General features: G+C 46.3%; 2 protein-coding genes across 2 annotated transcripts; both read right to left on the reverse strand.

Annotated features, from left to right (window-relative positions):
- Nucleotides 1-2,904: 2,904 nt before the first annotated feature.
- LOC124668682 (noroxomaritidine/norcraugsodine reductase-like) lies at nt 2,905-3,735 on the reverse strand. Its single transcript, XM_047205774.1, has one exon. The coding sequence runs from the start codon at nt 3,733-3,735 to the stop codon at nt 2,905-2,907; it is 831 nt and encodes a 276-aa protein (XP_047061730.1).
- A 7,289-nt stretch (nt 3,736-11,024) lies between these two features.
- LOC124661127 (beta-glucosidase 5-like) lies at nt 11,025-14,718 on the reverse strand. The gene is made up of 13 exons (XM_047198983.1): nt 14,509-14,718; nt 14,328-14,391; nt 14,155-14,213; nt 13,970-14,045; nt 13,817-13,888; nt 13,551-13,638; nt 13,177-13,435; nt 12,619-12,734; nt 12,334-12,548; nt 12,084-12,112; nt 11,767-11,873; nt 11,544-11,627; nt 11,025-11,419 (listed from the first exon to the last, which is right to left on the reverse strand). Exons 1-13 carry the CDS (start codon nt 14,638-14,640, stop codon nt 11,194-11,196), a joined length of 1,527 nt encoding a protein of 508 aa, XP_047054939.1. The 5' UTR covers nt 14,641-14,718; the 3' UTR covers nt 11,025-11,193.
- Nucleotides 14,719-20,495: the final 5,777 nt, after the last annotated feature.

Genomic DNA, 20,495 nt, shown 5'->3' on the forward strand with positions numbered 1-20,495 from the left:
GCCCCCACCTCCTCCCCAACCCCGTCTGTGCCTACCCGTTGTCGCCACTTTACCGAAGGCAGGGCAAGATGGTGGCGCATCTTGTGGTGTTTACAAGCGAGCGAAGGCATGGTGTCAAGTGGTCTAGGTGGCGTGGCGGAGGTGACATCGGAGGGGATGGTCACTGGGCAATGGGGCCAGCGCGTCGTGGCCGGTGATGACCGAGCGGTCTATGCCCTGTTTGGCAGCGGCACGAGCCTGTTCTAAGCCTGATCTGGGAGGCCCTTGTGGGCTAGCTGCGCCATCCAGAAGTTGTGCCACTACTTCGCTCCTAGGATGCATGGTGGCCGCATGTAGGGCTTTGCCATTTTGGAAACCTGACGTTTGGCGTCTTCTCCTTTGCTGGCCGGTGGTGTGGGGGCTACTGGCCCGGTTATGAATAAAGGTGGTTGTCCTAGGGTTCCAACTCACGTGAAGATGATGATATTCCCGATATGCGTCTCCATTGATCTGGCTGGAGTGTCGTATTCTAGAAGGCTCCGCTAGTGAACTACATTGGAAGATTCATGCATGGGGTTTGCTGGATCAGATGGGATTCGGTCGGGCACACTCGTGTTTTAATCTGGCCATTTGGTTTCAGCGGGATACCTACAAAGCTATGCTGGTGCTTACCATCGTGGAGTAGCTTTCTCGTTCAATTGTGAAGTCAGCTGGCGGAGAAGATCACTTGAAGTCGGGATCTTTGGACTTGCATGGTGGTTCCAGCCTTGCTATAATGAATTAGCTTGGTGATTCATGACTTGAATCAGCGGATGCAACTAGAGGTGACCTTACATGAGAAATTCATAATCTTATATACCTTGCAGGACAAAAATCCAAGATCTAGCCTTAATTATTTGTGTGTGGTAATGTCCTTGTTGTCCAATTTTCTCTTTTTCAGACGGACCATAAAAATAATCATTTTTTTGCGAACCTCGATCGTATGAACATATATTTTGGAGATGTCCATGAGAATTTCTTGTTAAATTTTTTTGTCGAGAGAGTATAAGCACCCGGCCGGGAGTCGAATTGAATATCCAGAAGTAATCCAATTAAGTTATCACTCCTCAATCTGTGATCTTAATAAAGACTACTAATACATTTAAGAATCAACATTTTTTATACCATTTAATAACATTTTTTTCAAAATTATAAGCAACATTTTCAAGTACTTCTCATTGCACGTGTACCATTTATATTAAAACTATTGTTAGTGAACATCATGACAAGTATACAATTTCCAAAACAGGTTAGCATAGATGAGCCCAGCCGCTAGACATCATAGATGTTTCTTGTAACTTTGACTACTAGGGTTAGATCGAACCCATCCCTCCCTAATTAAGAGGGTGCGTTCCCTCAAAAAATAAAATAAGAGGGTGCCCAAAATTAACCGTAGGGCGAGAAAACCATATCACGAACCATACCACAAACAAATAATCAGTGGAGCATTCGGACAGACCTAACCCTAGGATGAACAAACCCCAGATTGAATGAGATTTGGTTTTACCTCAGCGACGTCACTGCTATCTTCCTTCTCCAAGGTCGCCACATCGTTCGGATGGTTGATCTTGGGCCCCGCCTGCTTCCGCTCCCTCATCCCCTTGTTTTTCTTCTTCTTTAGGCGGATTTGCGCCTCTATCAGATCCTTCACCCACTTCCGTTTCTCTGTAACTGAAGGCGCCATAACGGAGGTGATGGCAGAAGGATTCACTGCCGAAACCACACACGCAAATATTAGATCTACGCCAGCTCCGGTCGCACCTTCTTCTCCATGTGCGGGACCAACTTTTCCATCTTCGTCCGTGAGCGCAAGAATCCATGTGGTGCAAGCGAGAGAGCTAGACCGAGAAGATTTCCCAATTTGGAGATGGAAATGTCTTTAGAAGTAAAGATAAAGACACGTGGGCTCTACGGACCAACCCTCAATTCCAAGCGGACCAACGTGCCCCAGCGTGGGTTAATCCTGGCTGCCCACGAGTTCGTCCTGGCCGTCCACGGGGTTGACACACATTGAGTTTTGCCAGTGAGGCGCATTGAAGCAAAAGTGACTAATAGACCCTTAAAAATATGGGCTTAAAAATATGGGTGTAAACGGATAGGATAATTTTCGCACTGAAATTAGAACCGAATCTATTTTAAAGTATCTATATCCGATTTTAAAGGATCACACGGATGATAAGAATATCCGATTCTGAAGTTGTGCTCCGAATATGGTATAGGATACGGTATAGCAAATAGCATGCGGATATGGATTATCTGAAATTTAATTAGTATAATCCGAAGGTTTGAAACCGGAATATCCGATTTTTAAGTCAAAAGCAAAGGCCAAGCTTGGAAGGTTAGTAGTTATACCAAATTCATTTGCCGATCATGTTTATATCTAAATTTCTAACAATGCTTGAGTTTTAGTTCATTATTATGTCTCCTTCTTCTTAGCTGCACAAGACTAATAGTTTAACTCTCTTTGGAAGAACTATAACTATGTACCGCGATGAGAGCATATATCCGACTATTTTTTGTTTTCAGTCCAAATCTATTGCATTTCCGATTCAAATCCACACAACGATATATCCGCATTCGAATCCAAACCGATTATCCGCTACGATCCGAATCCGATAAAAATATATGGTAGAGAATATGGTATGAGAAAACCCGATCCGATCCATTTACACCCCTAATTAAAACAGTTAATACAGATGCGTTATTGCGTTTACATCGCTAGTCAGAACAATAAAGCTCAGCGTATTGGTTGAGTTCACATGCATGTCGCTCATTTCGGTATGTGTTAAGAACTTAAGATGGAAGGAAGGTGCTTATTTTTACCTGCCGCGCACGGGTAAAGAAACAGTTTAATGGAGCCGTGGCAGCCAGCCATGAAATCCAAGTCTAGGCAGCTATTGTGCGGCCACCGTCGATGCAGATGACCTGCCCGGTGATGTACGACGCGGCCGGCATGCACAGGAACGACACGAGCGACGCCACCTCCTCGGGCTCACCCATGCGTCCCAAGGCAACGCGCGCGCTCTCTGTCTCGCCGAGCTTCCGAGCCGTCTCCGCGTCAAGATGGATGCCACTGCTGCTCACGAGGTCCGTCCGGATGCCCCCCGGCGCGACGCAGTTGACGCGGATGCCGTCGCGCGCCCACTCCACGGCAAGGCTCCGGCTGAGCTGGTTCATGGCGCCCTTGGTCGCCGAGTACACCGAAAGCTGCGGGTACGCGATGAGCCCACTGATGGATGACACGTTGACCACCGCTCCGCCGCCGGCGAGGAGGAGCAGCGGGTGCGCGGGCTGGGAGAGGTGGAAGCAGGATTCGAGGTTGATGGCCATGAGGCGCGCGTAGTCATCCGGCGTGCTCTCCATGGCGGGGCGGAACATTATCTGGCCGGCGTTGTTGACAAGGATGTCCAGTTTCCCGCCTAGCTCGGTGCGAGCCGTGGCCATCAGCGCCTCCCTGTCGGCGCGCACGGAGACGTCGCAGGCGGAGGCAGTGACACGCGCGCGCAGCCGGCCCGCGTCGGCGTCGGCGTCCCATCCGCGCAGGCGCTCCCGCAGGTCGGCGTCACTCCGGGCGCAGGTGTGCACGCGGACACCGAACCCGGCGAGCTCCTCCACGATCGCGCGCCCCAACCCTTTGGTTCCTCCAGTGACAAGCGCGGTCTTGCCAGTCAGGCTCCACCGCTCCTCCCCGATCATGCTGCTTGCTGCCGCCGCCATCTTATTTCTCTGGTTTGTTGGTTGGCTTTAGCTGGCTACTTATATACAGCAACGATGATGTTGCATTGCGGCTAGTATTTGCTTTTGCAGATGCGTTCCTCGCAAAAACTTTTGTTGCTTTGGAGTTTGGACGATGAGCACGAAGCATCCGGCGCTGTCCGCCAGAGCAGGCGGTGGCCGGCCGGCTCATGTCACGTTTCACGTTTGGTTTTCAATGTTTCCGGGCTAGGATTTCTTCGACGGCCGGGATAGCCCGGCCTAGGCCGTTTCATCTGAAACAAGAACGCGGCAAGCCTACGGGGCACAATGAGTTAACGTCTTTCAGTATAAATTGTCATTGAGAGCCTTTCAGCGTCATATCTCTTACAAGTACAGTATTATATTTGCATGTTTATACTAGTGACAACAACGATGATATCATCAAACGATTTTTCTTATGGGTCTCCCTAAATGTCACATTAGTAGAATTGATCTTTCGTTCGGAACTGCAAGAAGCACTAGTCCCGATCGCTATTTGATTCGCGATTATTGCTATAGTCCCGGTTCCAACGGCTAGAACACGCGGGAAGCTTTAGTCCTGGTTCGATCGGGGCCTAAAGGAGATGCGACGGGTGCGATCACCTTTAGGTCCGGTTGGTATCACCAATCCGGACTACCTATCCATCTCTATATATATACTCCAGCCCTACCCAAGGTTTTGAGTCACACTTATTTTTTTCATTTCCAAGTATAAGAGGTGTATGTTGGTTGGTTTTCTCTTCTCATACACAAGATGTGTTTTATAAAATGGCTTAAAGCATGTTTCACTATAGAGATAACACAATACAAATATGATATTGAAGTGCTCGAGCCACACTTGATTTCTCCTCATTTTTTCCCTCTCGATTGAGGTTAATAACTTTATCCTTTTATCCGTCATTGATAAAATGTATATGTCGATGTACATCGCTTCATTAGTCATAATTTCCTGTAATGGTTTTTGATGTACTTAATTGTATAATGCACATGAGCCGGCAATGGACATACATCAACCGACGCAGTGACAAGTACATTGAGGATCTGAAAAGTTTTCTACAAGTCGCCGTGGAAAACAAACCGGGAGGTTTTATGTGTTGTGTTGCCTGTCAGGATAAGAAGGATTACTCTTCCACAGACGCCCTCCACGTCCACATGCTTTAGTTCGGTTTCATGCCCAACTATAAGTGACTCAAGTTTATCTAGATATGGTTGTATCTAGACGCGGTTTTTAATGTGTAGATCCGTATCTAGAAAAAGTTGAATCACTTATTTTTAGACAAAGGAAGTATTATATTTGCATGTTTATACTGCTAACAACAACGATGATATCATCAAACGATTTCTCTTATGGGTCTCTCTAAATCTCACTCTACTCAGAATTAGCTTAGAGCTCTGTAAAAGTTGATTCGGGCTACAATTAGCTCCGATTTCATTCTGAAGGGCACGTGGTTGTGGGCCGGCCTATTTATCGAGCGCGTGAGGTAAAAACGAAATTAAAATCAACATAGCTAGGATTCGATCCAGGTGTCATGGGTCGGATGGCGGGAGCTTACCGCTAGGTTTTTGCTGTGAAGTTGATTAGACATATGCAAGGACTTTGTTCAATTATATTCACATGTTAGATCTGACAAATCAAACGCATGGGAGATTGGCCACTTTAAATATCAGCCTGCAATCATAATAAAGCGTGCAAGAGCAACTACATTTGCAATTAGAGAAAATTCTAGTTGCAACCATATTTGCAACAACAACAAAAACGTAGATCCAATTACACTTGTAATTGGAGAAAATCTTGGTTGCAATCGCACTTGCAACTGGAGAAAATCTCGGTTGCAACTAGAATAATTTTAGTTGCAACTCCATTTCTAACGGAAAAAGAAATCTTGGTTGCAACTCCATTTCCAACTGCAAAACAAATCTAACTTGCGACTCCACTTGCAACTTCAAAATCTCAGTTGCTACATGCAATTGCAAAAAAATCTCAGTTGCAACTCCACTTGTAACTAAAAAAAAATCTAAGTTGCAACTAACCTTCCAAATGCAAAAAAGAAAAATCTCAGTTGCAACTTGATTTGCAACTGAAAAAATCATTGGTCTATCGCAAAAAAGTTTATACATTATGCAGAAAAAAACAAAAAAATGAAATGGAAAAATAGAAAGCACGAGACTTCACATATTATGATAAATTTTCATCACAAATCTACTAAATAAGGCATTCGGCCTATTGGCTTCAGTAATCGGGACATGTGCTGGAGGTTTTTTCCTTTCCAATTTTACCGGGCTGGCCCATAATTTACACGAATATCTGTGCATAATCTAACGGTTAGAAAATCGACTGTGCCCTACGCTAAGAATTAGCAAATCCGTTTTCTTATTCTGGACTTCGAAACCTCGTACCTCTCGCACCTTAATCCAATCGAAGATCGTTTTCATTGTGGACTTTGTCTCCATGAAATGTTCCAGACTAGACCTGGTAGGTATGTTTGGATAAATTGTTTTTGGCTTTAAAGTTGCCTCCTGATTCATGAAGTCGACCACATATTTAGAAGTAAAGTTGTCACTTTGTATAACATAGAGGTTGACAAATCTGTTATATACTAAAAGCAAGATGCAAGGTTAAGGAAAAAAGCCACCAGGTTAATCCATAACATTAAAAATAATTTAATAGTTGCAGTTGCAATTGGAGTACAATGAAAATGAATTATAGAGGCTGATATAGGATAATTTATATACTATAATTTTTATCATGTGAGATCTAGTTTTAAAGCTCTCGTCGACATAAAATCCATAGTGAAAACAAATTACAAACCTGCCTAACAGTCCAGACTACATAACAGTTTGTGTTTGGAAATTAGCTTTTAGACACTACCCTCACATCATTATTAGTATCACTCTGTATGTAGAATTTTCAAGCATCATTGCACCCATGCACATGTTAATAATTTATTCCATCAATGAGAGAGAGTGATAAATCACTTAGCACCCATGCACAGGTCCTGGAGTCGCGGCCTAGGTGGTTTCTCGTCTGGGAAGATTCCATGGCCGGAACCATGCAGCCGTAGTTTATGTTATGAGCCGTAAGAGCATCTCCACTCGTTCCCCCGGCGAGCCTTTTTTCCATCCGGACCGCGTAATTCAGCTCAGTCGCGCCCCCGGTTTCTCGTTTTCGTCCGGATTTGGGCCTAAATTCATCCGGCGATCCCACGCCATCCCCGGTCCCCCGGGGAGCGCTCGGGGATTCCGGACGAAACAAAAGCGCGCGAAACGGCGAGGAAACTTCCCGCGCGTCTGGTGGCCCCAACTTGTCGGCGAGAGAAACCGATCGTCGTCCTCATCGCATCGTCTTCCGCGCGCTGTAAAAGCCTGCCGCCGGTCTGCATTCGCCGGCCACGCGGCGAGTTAATGTCGTCGTCTTCCGCGCACGCATCGTCTTCCGCGCGCACTAAAGGCTGCCGCCGGTCAGCTCGCCGCGGACGCGTCGCATTCCACGCGGCATTTAATCCCCCGCGCCAGCCACGCCTATATACGCTGGTCCGCTCGCCGCGAGGCGTACCCCGTGCTCCACTCTCCCTCCACTATCCCTCTACTCTCCAGATGGCGTTCTACAACGACGACGGCGCAGCCAACAACGGCTTCCCCCGCCGGTCGCTCCACGCGTGGGAGGGGCACCTCCTCCACTAGGCGGGGTACCCCTGCCCGCCGGACACGAGGCCTCCCGGAGGCGGCTGGCGGCTAAGTGCTGGCGGCGTACCAATCCCGCCGCCGCCGCGGGGCCACGCCCTCGACGTCGCCATCGAGGAGGCGAGGATGACCATGACCGACGAGGAGCGCGCCGACCCGCGCCACCACCCCGACAACTACACGCGGTGGAACTCCTACTTCCTCCGGCGCTGGGAGCGGGAGCTGGCGGCCTACGACGGCCCGCCGCCTCCGCCTCCGCGCAACAACGCCGCGGGCCGCCGACGGTGGTGGAGCGCGCCGGAAAGGACGCTGGCGAACGTCCTCGCGCACATCGAGGGCGGCAACTTCCCGGTGCTCACGATGCCCCCTCCATCGGCATGGCTGCCAGACGCGCGGCCACGGCGCATGGCTGCCAGCTCGTCGTCTTCCGGATCGGCGTCGAGGTCATCCTTGGCGCCGGTGAAGAGGGAGGAGGCGACGTCGCCTTCGACGCCGGTGCGCGTCAAGAAGGAGCCGGCGTCTCCGCCGACGACCGGAGGGCGCAGCAGCGGCGCCCTCGTCATCCGCGAACAGCCTTCCGCGCCGCAGAGCGGCCGGAAGAAGACGAAGAAAGAGGCCGCCGCAAGCCAGCTCGCCGAGGAGGAGGCGAAGCGCGCGGAGGACTCCGCGATGGCGGAGGTGATCGCCAGGTCGCTGCATGACATGGAGGAGGAGAAGCGCGCGGACGACGCCGCACTGGACTGGGCCAGGCGCGACTGGGAGCGCGAGGAGGCGGAGCAGCAGCGGCGGCTGCTGGACCTGGCCGCCGCACGCCAACTCGCCGCCCGCGTCGCTCCAACCGCCAATGACGATGTCGCACGGTACCGCCGTCCTGCGACACCTCCATCCGGCGTCGCTGTCCCCGTCGTCGACCTCGAGTCCTCCGACGACGACTGGTACAAGCCATCCCCGGGCTGGGGAGACGCCGGCCAGGGCAGCAGCAGCCAGGCCGCGCAGCCGAAGGCCAACGACGACGGCTCCGACGACGACGGCGGCGACTACACGGTGTTCTACCGCCATTTCGGCATGTAGAGCGCCGTGTTTTAAAATTAGCGTTTGAATTCCCCTAGCCGAATTCGAAATATAGTCGAATTCGGCCTCTATGTATGAACTCCGCCCGTAATATAATAAATATCATTAAATTTAGTCTATATTCACCCGTTTTTAGCCGTAGTTTGTCAAGTTTTCGTTTTTTAAATTCGCATCGTCGACTTCGCCTGGGCACGCGGCTGGGAAACTACTACTCCCCACGCCAAATCTTCCTCCAATCCGGACGAAAATTTCGCCGGATTTGGACGTGGGGAGCGCTAACGAGTGGGGATGCTCTAACCCTGTGCCCACACTCACTTCGACGGCCGCTCCGTGCTGTGACTATTATCGCCAGTTGGTACAAACATAAGTAGATAGAATAGATAAGAAGAGATCAGACAGAGAGCAATTGATTTGTTTGATTGGTGATCTTGCTCAATCAAAACTGGAGAAGCTTTGTAGCTAGTGCATCTCTCCAGGGTGGCGCTGGGCTGATCTGCCCCCGGGAACGTACGTGCAAGCGCATGTTGGTCTGATCTGCCCATTCACCAGGAACGGGCTAGCGCAGTAGCTGGAGCACAAAAGCCTGAGCCGAGCCTCGCCGTTCATGCCGGCCTCGGCGACCTTATGCATCCTCCGGCGACCTTGCAACCACCTCGCTTTTTCCACATCCACTTTCCCATCCAGACCAAGAAGCCCACGGGAACACAGCATAGTTGTGCAAGTTGTTTGGAAAATCGAAGGGGAAAATTGATTCAGAAAGGAAGACGCATCTACCAGGTAGGGACGTAGGGTCGTAGGGAGTGAATCAGACCTTCGAGCTAGCACGTACATGGGAAGCGCGGATACTGCACTTTGTGGCCGTACCGGTATCGGATACTGCACGGATAGGACCCCCGGCGGACGGAGACGAACACGAAAACTACACGGTTTCGTACTAGCGGGCCGTGCTCCAGTTAGATGCGGGCAAACCCTAGGTTAGCCCGTAGGATATATGATGGGGGAGACTTTGGTATCGAGGAACTCGGTGGCGACAACAATCCTAGGTAGATCGAGATCTGAATAATCCCCTCTCCAATGGCAGCGGCAGCGCTTCGATCTGCTGCGACGAAGGTCTGCGGTCGCGCCTTTGAGCGACCAAATTCTTATTTTACGACCGCCCTCAAGGAGGAACAGAGGCGGCTGCTGCAAAGGATTAGCCATGGCCGTATCTCACTTCGCCGGTTCAGTTCCTCAGAATCACCAAACCTTCTTAATAATAACAAGGTATGCACACTCTTATTATATCGTGTGAAATTAGCAAAATCACATCCAGGTTCCCCTTAGAAACTTACTCTTTAGGCCTCGTTTTTTTGTGGGGTTCCCCCTTTATGCGTTGAGTTCTAAGTACCATATTTACTGGCAGAAACAAATTGCTAGCGGAATACAGTAATTAATATGTTAATTGACTAACTAGTTTTTGCATATGCAACATTTACAATTCTTCTGTTATTGCGTTTTTTTCCTGTTATATACTCTGTTCTGTGTTTAACCGAACTTTCTTGCAGTGTAATCTTAATATGTATCAAAATTCTTGGCGTAACTATCTAACTTTCTTTGCGTGGCCACAACAGCATCTTCCCACAAATAATGCAGAACCAACGCTTACCCTTACCAGGCAAATCCAGGAAAAGAAAAAAGAGTTGCTTCATTTGCTCCGCCAGGCAGATCATCCAAAGTGCTCCATGGAGCTTGAGAATAAGAAGCTGCTCCACCTGCTTGGGCGAACTCCTGGCCCTGCACCAGTGTAATTCATTATGTTGTAATGTTTTTTTCTTGCAGTTTCTCTCAGAATTAGTTTTCTAACAAATTAATTTTTTCATCTGCAGCTCTACTATTGAATTTGTAGAGAAACATCTATTTAAAATAGTCACGGGCACGCTTGGTGCAACAGCTGCACTCTTGTACATAGAGGCAAAGTTTATCTTTCCTTTATTTATAAGGGAGGAGCAGCAGCCTTCTCCGGAGAAAGCAAAGTGACCAACTCGTTCACATGTAATAGCTGTTGAACAGTGTTTATGGAGTATTACTTTTTCTTTTATATCTTTCTGTCATCTTCATTGCAGAAGTTTGTCTGATGATATCTTAGTTGCTGGTCTCTCCAATTTACGTGGCCCAATCTTTTAACTTCTCCTGTGGTTGAAATAACATAACCTTTTATTTTATTTTTTCTGATCAACGTTTTAAAACAAAATTATAATTTTGCTGTTTGGTCACTTCAAATTTACACAATTTTCTTGCAAAGATAAGATCTGCATGCCCAACATGGGCAGACAAATGGATCTGAATGACTATCCAAAATGGATCTGAATGACTATCCCAAAACACGTATCTAGTCAATTCGAGTAGTTGGCTGGTTTACACATAATAATTCTTCAAATTTAACCTCCAAAGAAGTGAATTGAATCCAATCGAGACAATGCAAGCTGTCTTTTTTTTGTTAGATCTGCTATCTGTCATACGAAGTATATATGGATCAATGTATCATGATGCATGTACTGCTCTCTTATTTATTGGCTCTCCCAAGAAAGAAACAAGAGAGAACTACACGGATCGTATATCTATCCGTATGTAATTTTTTTTATCCGTATGTAATAACCGTATATATGTACGTTGACCCCAAGTTATAAACTTTGTACCGAGTGAGCTAACTCATTTTTCAGCATCCGATCCTGGATTGTTGAGGTCACTCTGAACATGGATACCCTTGTTCTTCAAGAAGGCAGAGTACCAGCGAGCGGAGAGCCTAGCCTGGCGTGGTAGTGCCTTTTCGTCAAAGTCAACACGGTACAGGCCGTAACGTGTCTGGTACCCTGCCAGGAACTCGAAGACGTCCAAGAAGGCCCAGGTGAAGTAGCCTTTCACATTGGCTCCATTCCTGCAGAGCAATAGAGCATCCTGGTCTGAACTCTGAAGATCTTTTTGACAAGGCGGCCCAAATGCATGAAACTACATTGCTGAAGGAAAAAAAAAGTCAGGGATTTTTAATTATTTATTACTACCTTAATGCAGCCAATGTTCCCTCTATGTAGCTCTTCATGTACTCGAGCCTGTCGGTGTCGTCCAGAGTGTCATTGCTAGATGCACTGCCTAGAGAGAGAGGAAGGAACAGAGGGCAAAAGATATATATCACCTAACATTTATGAAGTGCAAATTTAACGATGACGTACAAAAGAATAGCTGAACCAAAACTTTGGAGATCATGTAAATGGAAGCTAGATCGACTTGCCATTCTCTTGGATATAAATGGGAATGTCACCGCAGGCTTCTTTTAGATACAATAGCACAAGTTGCAATCCGCTGGGGTCAGTGGGATAAGACGTTGGGGGAAACTGCATTCCATAAAAGTTGTCTATACGTCACAACTTGCAAGATAGACACAATCCCATTATTTTGTTCAACTGTGTGACCTTCAGGCTTAACTATTTCATTAATGTCGAGTATCTCGTGTTAGATCAGAAATTCAAATTTGATGATTTTCATGTCCCAAAATAGCTGAACCCAGTCTAGTATCTGACATAAAATTTCATGAAAAACTTTACCTTACCGCCTGGCGGGTCATTTTTAGATGCTGCGTCAAAGAAACATATAATTTGTTAGACGGGCCATTAGTAGAAAAAATCTAAGAAAGTTATAAATCTGGTTCAGAAGCGTTACAAAATAATCTCGTCATTTTATTTGTTGACAGTGTGAGCCTTTGTTTGCATCCATATATTCAGTAGATAAATGGATCACATTACCCATTACTACTAGCTGCTATGAAAGAATGAACATTAAAGCAATGATGCTTACTTTTGTAGCTAACTGACAAGTCAGCTGCATAGTCGCGCACACCTTTGTCTAAAGGGCGATCATTCACATAGACAGAAAAGTAGTGATTTATTCCGATGAAATCAGCACTACCAATTACAGCTGCAGACTGAGTTCTTGTGAACGTTGGAAGACGAGAACCAACAATCTTCTTCATTGTTTCTGGATAATCTCCAGATATCAAGGGCTCTAGTACCCTAAAAAGGGAACCATAAGTTGGTTAGTGCTGCATTCCTGAAGCAAAAAAATAGAGTAAGAACAACATACCAGCCAAATGTGAAGTCTACAAGTCTTTTAGTTGCTTCTATATCCAAAGTAGCGTTGCTAAGAGGATAAGCCCAAAGAGAGTAAATATTTAGGCCAACAACCCCCTTTTGAATGGCCTACATGAAAATTTCTTTTTATGAACAGATAAACATTTTCATATGAGTATGCATCATGAGAAAATAATCAATACCTTATGTCGAGAAAAGAGAACATCAAAACATATACCAACAAATTTGATCTAGTCCCAAATTTGAACTAAAACCATGACATGTATTATGGATCCGAGGGAGTAGTAGAGATCGACTCCCAAATTTTAGTATATGTTCAGAAAATATAGTTAAACAATACAGTTAGACGATAGTGATTTTTCTATATTAATCCTAGATGCCAACATACTTAATACCTCTCTTTTGAAAATATAGCAGGATAATATTGTTTTTTTTTCTGAATTAGTCTTAGTTGGCAACATAACTTTTAATAGCTTATTATTTCCACACAAATGAAGTAATGAGTTTGCAGAAAGGCACAATTTCTAATTGTGGGAACAATAATACTCACTTGATATTTTTCTCTATAAAGTCGAGTAGCTGATGCATGCGCCAGTAGCATGTTATGAGCTGCTATATATGGTTCCACAGTTGAGTCACCAATGGTACATTTCATTATTCCAAAAGGATCGGAGCAATGTCCGGGTGCGATTATGCCGCTGTCGTAAGATCCGATCGCACCGACATTAGGTTCGTCTATCGTAGTCCAGTATGAAACCCTGTCTCCAAACTCCCTGAAGCAAATATCTGCGAATGCTGTGAAATCCTCCCTGCATTTTGCAGTACCACCTGTTAGAAAATACTACTAGGAAAGCAGGAAACCTCCGAACATTTTAGTATTTTGATTAATTTCATCATTACAAGGGAGAAATTCTGGGATCTTACACAATTCTGTGGCTTAACCATCCTCCATACTCATCTTCCAGGATTTGAGGGTAATCAAGGTGGTAAAGCATAATATGGACTTGAATACCTGAGAAAACATGACAGACACATATAGGTTTAGATGGTGGAGAAAAGAAGAAAAGAAAACATGACAAATTTTGTTGTGTTGACCGTTTACTAATAGATTATTAAAAAATAATTTTGTTTTGTCAGTACAATACAATTTACGCAGAGAGTAGAACAAAAGGAAAAAAAAAAAAGGGTACCATGTTGCACTAGAGCATCTATAAGGCTGTTGTAGTACTCCAGCCCTCTTGGATTGACAGCTCCCCTCCCATCTGCAAATTTCATTTCAAAACTGATAATCAGTATTTCTTTTTGTAGTGTACTACAATGAATCTTATAATGAAAATTCATACTTGGAATAAGCCTTGACCATGAGATGGAGAATCTATAAGCCTCTAGGTTTGTGTCAGCCATGAGCTTCACATCATCCTGAAAAATCGTGTCATGTATGGCTTAAACAGAATGTTTGAATATTCATTCTGGAAAACACAACAACTGAATGCAGGAAAAGAAGATGACCAAATTTAGAAGCGTGTACCTTGTACTTGTGGTACCCGTCGGCAGCGACATCACCTGTGCTTTTGTCCGCCATTTTCCCTGTGATCAGGACGGTCAATTCAGAACTAAAACTTGGCATACATAAATCCACCGTCCAGTTCTTATCGTAGTCCCAAGTTCGCATTCAGTACCAAACTCTGACAGGTCAATTACCTGCATGAGTGAAGGTGTCCCAGATGCTTGGGCTCCTGCCGTCCTCAGCTACAGCGCCCTCGTACTACAAGCAAATTAACCCCAGAACGGTTAACTAAAATACGAGTAGGAAACAAAATACTACCAGCCCAATGGAGACTAATCTTTACTGTGGGGCCATTATCATTATACAGTATTTTACCTGGTAGGCGGATGTGGCGGCTCCGAAGACAAAGTCCGGCGGGAAGTCGCTCCGCGTGAAGCCAAGAACAGGAGCTCCGCCATGGGCGCAGAGAAGCAGCAGGAACAGAGAGACCATTGCCATGTAGGCCATTGCTGCAACCAGGACCTAGCGTTGTTTGTACTAAAAAACACAGACGTACGTGTGTGCTTCACAGTGGATAAGGCACTGCGGCCGCCGGTTGGGTAGTCTCGTTCTGTTTAGCTGCCTCTCACAACTTTGTGGGGAACTTAATTTTCATTTCACCGGTACGTGAACCGCGTGCTGAAACCAGTCGGGCCGGCGAGACAAGGACGTCCGCCATGGCATATTGGCACAACAAATATGCACGTCTCGCTGTCTGAAATGGCCAAAAATCTAATTTTGCTTTTGTAAAACAATAATAATAATCGTCCGTGGTGACTTCGTCAATTTCAAGATCCAATCCGCCGGCTCAGTCTTCCGGAGGTGCTCATAGGGGTAGGGGTGTGCGTGTGTGCGTTCATAGGGGTGAGTGTATGCGCGTGTATGTGAGCGTCTGCGTTTGTACTGTGTTTCTCAAAAAAAAGAATTTTGGGCACCATATGGAAGAGCATGTATAATAGTAAATAAAAAGTGTCTTGCACATTACCTAGAGAAGACAACAAATATAAGTTTTACAGCCCATTATTCATGTTACCATCCCTAACAATTAATTAAATTTTTGTAGAAAATTATATTGCTAAGTGGAGATAGGTGGTACTTCCTCCATCCCAGTTCACAGGACTTACAAGTGCCCCTAGGTCGTAAATTTGACGATGATAATGCAACATATGTATTACAAAATATACATCATTAGAAAGCTTAGATGTTCTACTTTCTAATGATATAATTTTAATATTATACAAATGATAGTGTGTTGGTCAAATTGATAACCTAGAAATATGCGCAAGCCCTATAAACTAGAACGGATGTAATAATCTCCCTTATTGTTTAAAAATTTATCTCTTAACTAAGGAAAAACAACTTTCTTTTTTCTCCATTATCTCACCTCGAACTAAGAAAAGCCTACCAACACTGGTAGAAAAATGGCCTTCCGTCCAGCCCCATTAGTCGCCAAAATATAGGAACCGCGACTAATGGGTCTTTAGTCGCGGTTCGGGTGGCGAACCGCGACTAAAGAGCTGGGCCCAGCGCGCTCGGCCGGCCAGCGTGGTGGACGGGAGGGGCTTTAGTCGCGGTTGGCCAGGCCAACCGCGACTAAAGGTCCTCAGGCTTGGCCGAAGGCCTTTAGTCGCGGTTGGCCGGGCCAACCGGGACTAAAGGCCCATCCCTATAAAAGGGCCTCAGCTCACAGCACTTAGCCATTTGGTGCCACTTCTCTTCACAAGCTTCACAAGGGGGTGTAGGTTTGCTTTTGGTTCCTCTTATGCACACAAGGTGTTTGATAAAATGCCCCAAGAGCATGAAACAAACATGATATGAAGTGTTGGAGCCACACTTGAGCTTCCTTATTTATTTTTTCCTCCTCGATCGCGGTTAGCAACTTGAACCTTTCATGTGTCATTGATAAAATATGCATGTGTGTAGTTCATTGTTTAATTTATATTGTTTGTAGCTAGTTAGTTTAATAAATGCATGATGGTTAATTATATATTTTATATTATAATAATGCGAGATGAATCGGCAATGGATGTACGGTAACCGACTCTCCGGCGAGTTCACTACGGGTTTGAAAGATTTCCTCGTAGTGGCTAATGCGAACAAGCGGGGGGTTTTGTTATCTCGTCCATGTGTTAAGTGTAAGAATCAGAAGGGTTACTCTTCCTCAAGAGATGTTCACATGCACCTGCTTCGGCACGGTTTTATGCCAAGCTACAATTGTTGGACCAAGCATGGAGAAAGAGGGGTTATAATGGAAGAAGATGAAGAAGGGGATGATTTCATCGATGAAAGCTATCTTGCTCATTTCGGTGATACTTTCATGGAGGATGCTGAAGGTGAAGGGGAAGGTGAAGGGGAAGGTGAAGGGGAAGGTGAAGAAGAGGCACGTGATGAGCTCATTGATGATCTTGGTCGGACCATTGCTGATGCACGGAGACGCTGCGAAACTGAAAAGGAGAGGGAGAATTTGGATCGCATGTTAGAGGATCACGTAAAGGCGCTTGTACCCGGATGCGATGATGGTCTGAAAAAGTCGAGCTGCACACTCGGATTTGCTGAAATGGAAGGCACGAGCAGGTGTAGCCGACTCGGCATTTGAAAACTTGTCTGAAAATGTTGAAGAATATGTTTCCAAAGAATAACGAGTTGCCCTCCCGGTACGTACGAAGCAAAGAAGGTTGTCCGCCCTCTAGGTTTAGAGGTTCGAAGATACATGCATGCATCAACGATCGCATCCTCTACCGCGGTGAATACGAGAATTTGAATGAATGCCCGGTATGCACCGCATTGCGTTATAAGATCGAGGCGATGACCCTGGTGACGATGTTGAGGGCCGGAAACCCGGGAAGAGGGTTCCCGCCAAGGTGATGTGGTATGCTCCTATAATACCACGGTTGAAACGTCTGTTCAGGAACAAAGAGCATGCCAAGTTGTTGCGATGGCACAAAGAGGACCGTAAGTCGGACGGGGAGTTGAGACACCCCGCGAGATGGAACGCAATGGAGAAAGATCGACGAGAGAGTTCAAAGATTTTGCAGCTGACGCAAGGAACATAAGATTTGGTCTAAGTACGGATGGCATGAATCCTTTTGGCGAGCAGAGCTCCAGCCATAGCACCGGCCCGTGACTCTATGCATCTACAACCTTCCTCCTTGGTTGTGCATGAAGCGGAAGTTCATTATTATGCCGGTGCTCATCCAAGGTCCGAAGCAACCCGGCAACGACATCGATGTGTACCTAAGGCCATTAGTTGATGAACTTTTACAGGCTGTGGGGCAGACCTCGGTGTCCGTGTGTGGGATGAGCACAAAGAAGAGGAATTTGACCTACGAGCGTTGCTTTTCGTAACCATCAACGATTGGCCTGCTTCTTAGTAACCTTTCGGGACTCGTCAAATAAGGGATACAATGCATGCACGCACTGCTTACATGAGACTGAAAGTGTACATTTGCCAAATTGTAAGAAGAACGTGTACCTTGGGCATCGTCGATTTCTTCCAAAAATCCATCCAGTAAGAAAGAAAGGCAAGCATTACAACGGCAAGGCAGATCACCGGCCGAAGCCTGCAGAACACACTGATGCTGAGGTATTTGATATGGTCAAGGATTTGAAAGTCATCTTTGGAAAGGGTCCTGGCGGACAATCAGTTCCGAAGGGAGCTGACGGGCACGCAGCCATGTGGAAGAAGAAATCTATATTCTGGGAGCTAGAATATTGGAAAGTCTTAGAAGTCCGCTCTGCAATCGACGTGATGCACGTTACGAAGAATATTTGCCTGAACCTCCTAAGCTTCTTGGGCGTGTATGGGAAGACAAATGATACAAAGGAAGCACGGCAGGACCAGCAACGTTTGAAAGACCCTGATGACCGGCATCCGGAATGGTTTCAAGGTTCCAGGCGAGGCGCCAACAAGTCCACCCCCCTACGGTGGTGGTGGTGGCGGTGGCGGTGGTGGTGGTGGTGCTTCACCTACACCTCCTTCACGTCAGCCGACGCCGCCCCCCAATTCACCTCCGGCGGGTAAGCAGCCGCCACCCCCTAGTCCGCCCCGGGCGGGTAGCGGACGCACGCCCCCAATCCACCTCCCGGCGAAGAAGCGAAGCAGCGAGTCCTGGAGTATTAACCCGGACCCTTATGTACCTAAGATAACAAAGGTACCGGAGCCATCACCGAAGCCTCTCCCCACGAGGCCTTGGGAACGTAGTGCCGAGGAAGTCGAGGCGGCGCGGCTGCTGAATATGAGAAATGGAAGGCGGGCTGCAAGAAGAAAAGAGAGCCCGAGCCCAAGCCGGTATTTTCCGATGAGCAAAAGAAGTGGGCTAAGTCATTTTTGAACACACCGTCCCAAGCCGCCAAGAATCCGCTTGACGACTATGCACGTGAACTTCGTAATCAGGCACGCATGTTCAAGGAGAAGAAAGAGGAGGCCGAGAAAGCGGAATTAGAAAGTAAAAAAAGCGGGAAACGAGTTGCCCAGCTCGGGGAACAAAGTAAACAATCGATTGCCCCGCTTATAGTGACAGCCGCTGGTCCGGATGCCCCCGATATCATAGAAGCTGCGGCAGCACAGGGATTGACTGTAACGAGTGCCAGAGAACAAGCGGCCAACTTAGGTATTACTCTTCGTGAACTGTTAGGCCTTGATGAGGCGCCAGTGAAGGAGGTAGTACTTACATATGTGAAGAATGGGCCTCTCGTCGAGCCTGCGCAGGAAGAGGATCTACCTCCACAAATGAAATGTCTGCTTAAATGGTACAAGGGTTACATAAAAAATAAAAACGCCAAAGAATATATTTATGCGGAAGTTGGATATGAGCATCACTTCAAACATTACTCTGTACAAATTCATCTGAGTGAATTGTTCCAGCTTTTCAATCTGCGCGAGCTCGACAAATCTATCATCGGTTGCTACGTTTTGTAAGTGATTTATTTCTACCCCATCTCGTTCATATTGCCCGCACAATATATATGTCCTAACTATATTGTTGTGTCCGCTATTATACATGCAGATTGAAGATTAAGGAATGCAGAGTAAGGAACATCCATGATGTTGGGTTCATTGACCCACACATCGTTAATGGATATACGTTACAGCATCACCCCGCCGACGTGGAGGTAGACCTGTGGCAGTTTCTTACAAAGCAGGAACTCAAAAGTGATATTCTATTTCCTTACCATTTTGGGTGAGTGTTTATGTCTTGAGCACATTCTCTTTTGTTTACTCCATGCATGGTATGTGGCCGGCTAATCGATGAGTTATGCATGACGTACTCGTGCATGTATCGTGTCCGCGGGTTTCACTCGGATTCTCGCTAGTAATTAAAGTTGACAAATCAGAATGTCTCGTCCACGACTCTACGAATATGGATCCGGCGCTTTGGGCCGACATGAGAAAAATGATTCAAAAGTAATTGTTTTCATTCATTTGCGCTCTATATCGATCGGCCTATTTCGTTCATTTCCTAATTAAGCTTCAAGTAATTAACTAATAACTTTCTTCTTCATTTAATTTTCTTTGCCTCGTAGGGTTTGGAGACGGTTCTCAGATACAAAGGTCGGTGAATTCAAAAAAAGAGCTACATTTCATGCGGTCAAAGGCTAAGAATGGTGGCGATATTCAGCCACCGGGGACCAATCTATGTGGATACTATGTCTGTGAGATGATCCGGAGATACACCTCTGAGCGCGTTCCGAGTGATACCAATGCTCAGAGGAATAACCTCCGGATGATGCTTAGTCTAGAAGCTCGCTTCCAACCACTTCAAGAGGAACTAGCTGGATGATTCAGGAGGGAAGTCCTCGATCCTAAAGGAGAACACCATTACGAGGACGTAGAACTATACATGCATTAAATTATGTATGGAAACTTGTTCAAACTTGTATATGGTCATCCGATGATATTGAATATATATTGTATATTCCTCTTGAATTCTTTTTGGTTCTAATTTCAAATTTGTTTGAAATTGTACATTCATATGCATGTATGTAGTACCGTAGAATATGTGAAACTCCTTCAAAATTACAATAAAGCACAAAAGAAATAAAACAATACAAATTAAACGAGAAAACAGGTTTAGGGGGGGGGCAGGTTTAGGGGGCCTAAAACCCTAAACCTGCGGCGGCCTTTAGTCGCGGTTGGCCGGAAGAACCGCGACTAAAGGTCCTCCGCCCCGACGGTCGCTCGGCGCCCACGTGGACGGGCCTTTAGTTGCGGTTCGTAAGCAACCGCGACTAAAGGGGAGCCTTTAGTCGCGTAATTTGGTCGCGGTTGCGCAACCGCGACTAATGGCAGATTACGAACCGCGACCAAAGGCCCTTTTTCCACC

The sequence above is a fragment of the Lolium rigidum genome, chromosome 6, assembly GCF_022539505.1.
Source record: "Lolium rigidum isolate FL_2022 chromosome 6, APGP_CSIRO_Lrig_0.1, whole genome shotgun sequence".
In the NCBI taxonomy this organism is placed as follows: domain Eukaryota; kingdom Viridiplantae; phylum Streptophyta; class Magnoliopsida; order Poales; family Poaceae; genus Lolium; species Lolium rigidum.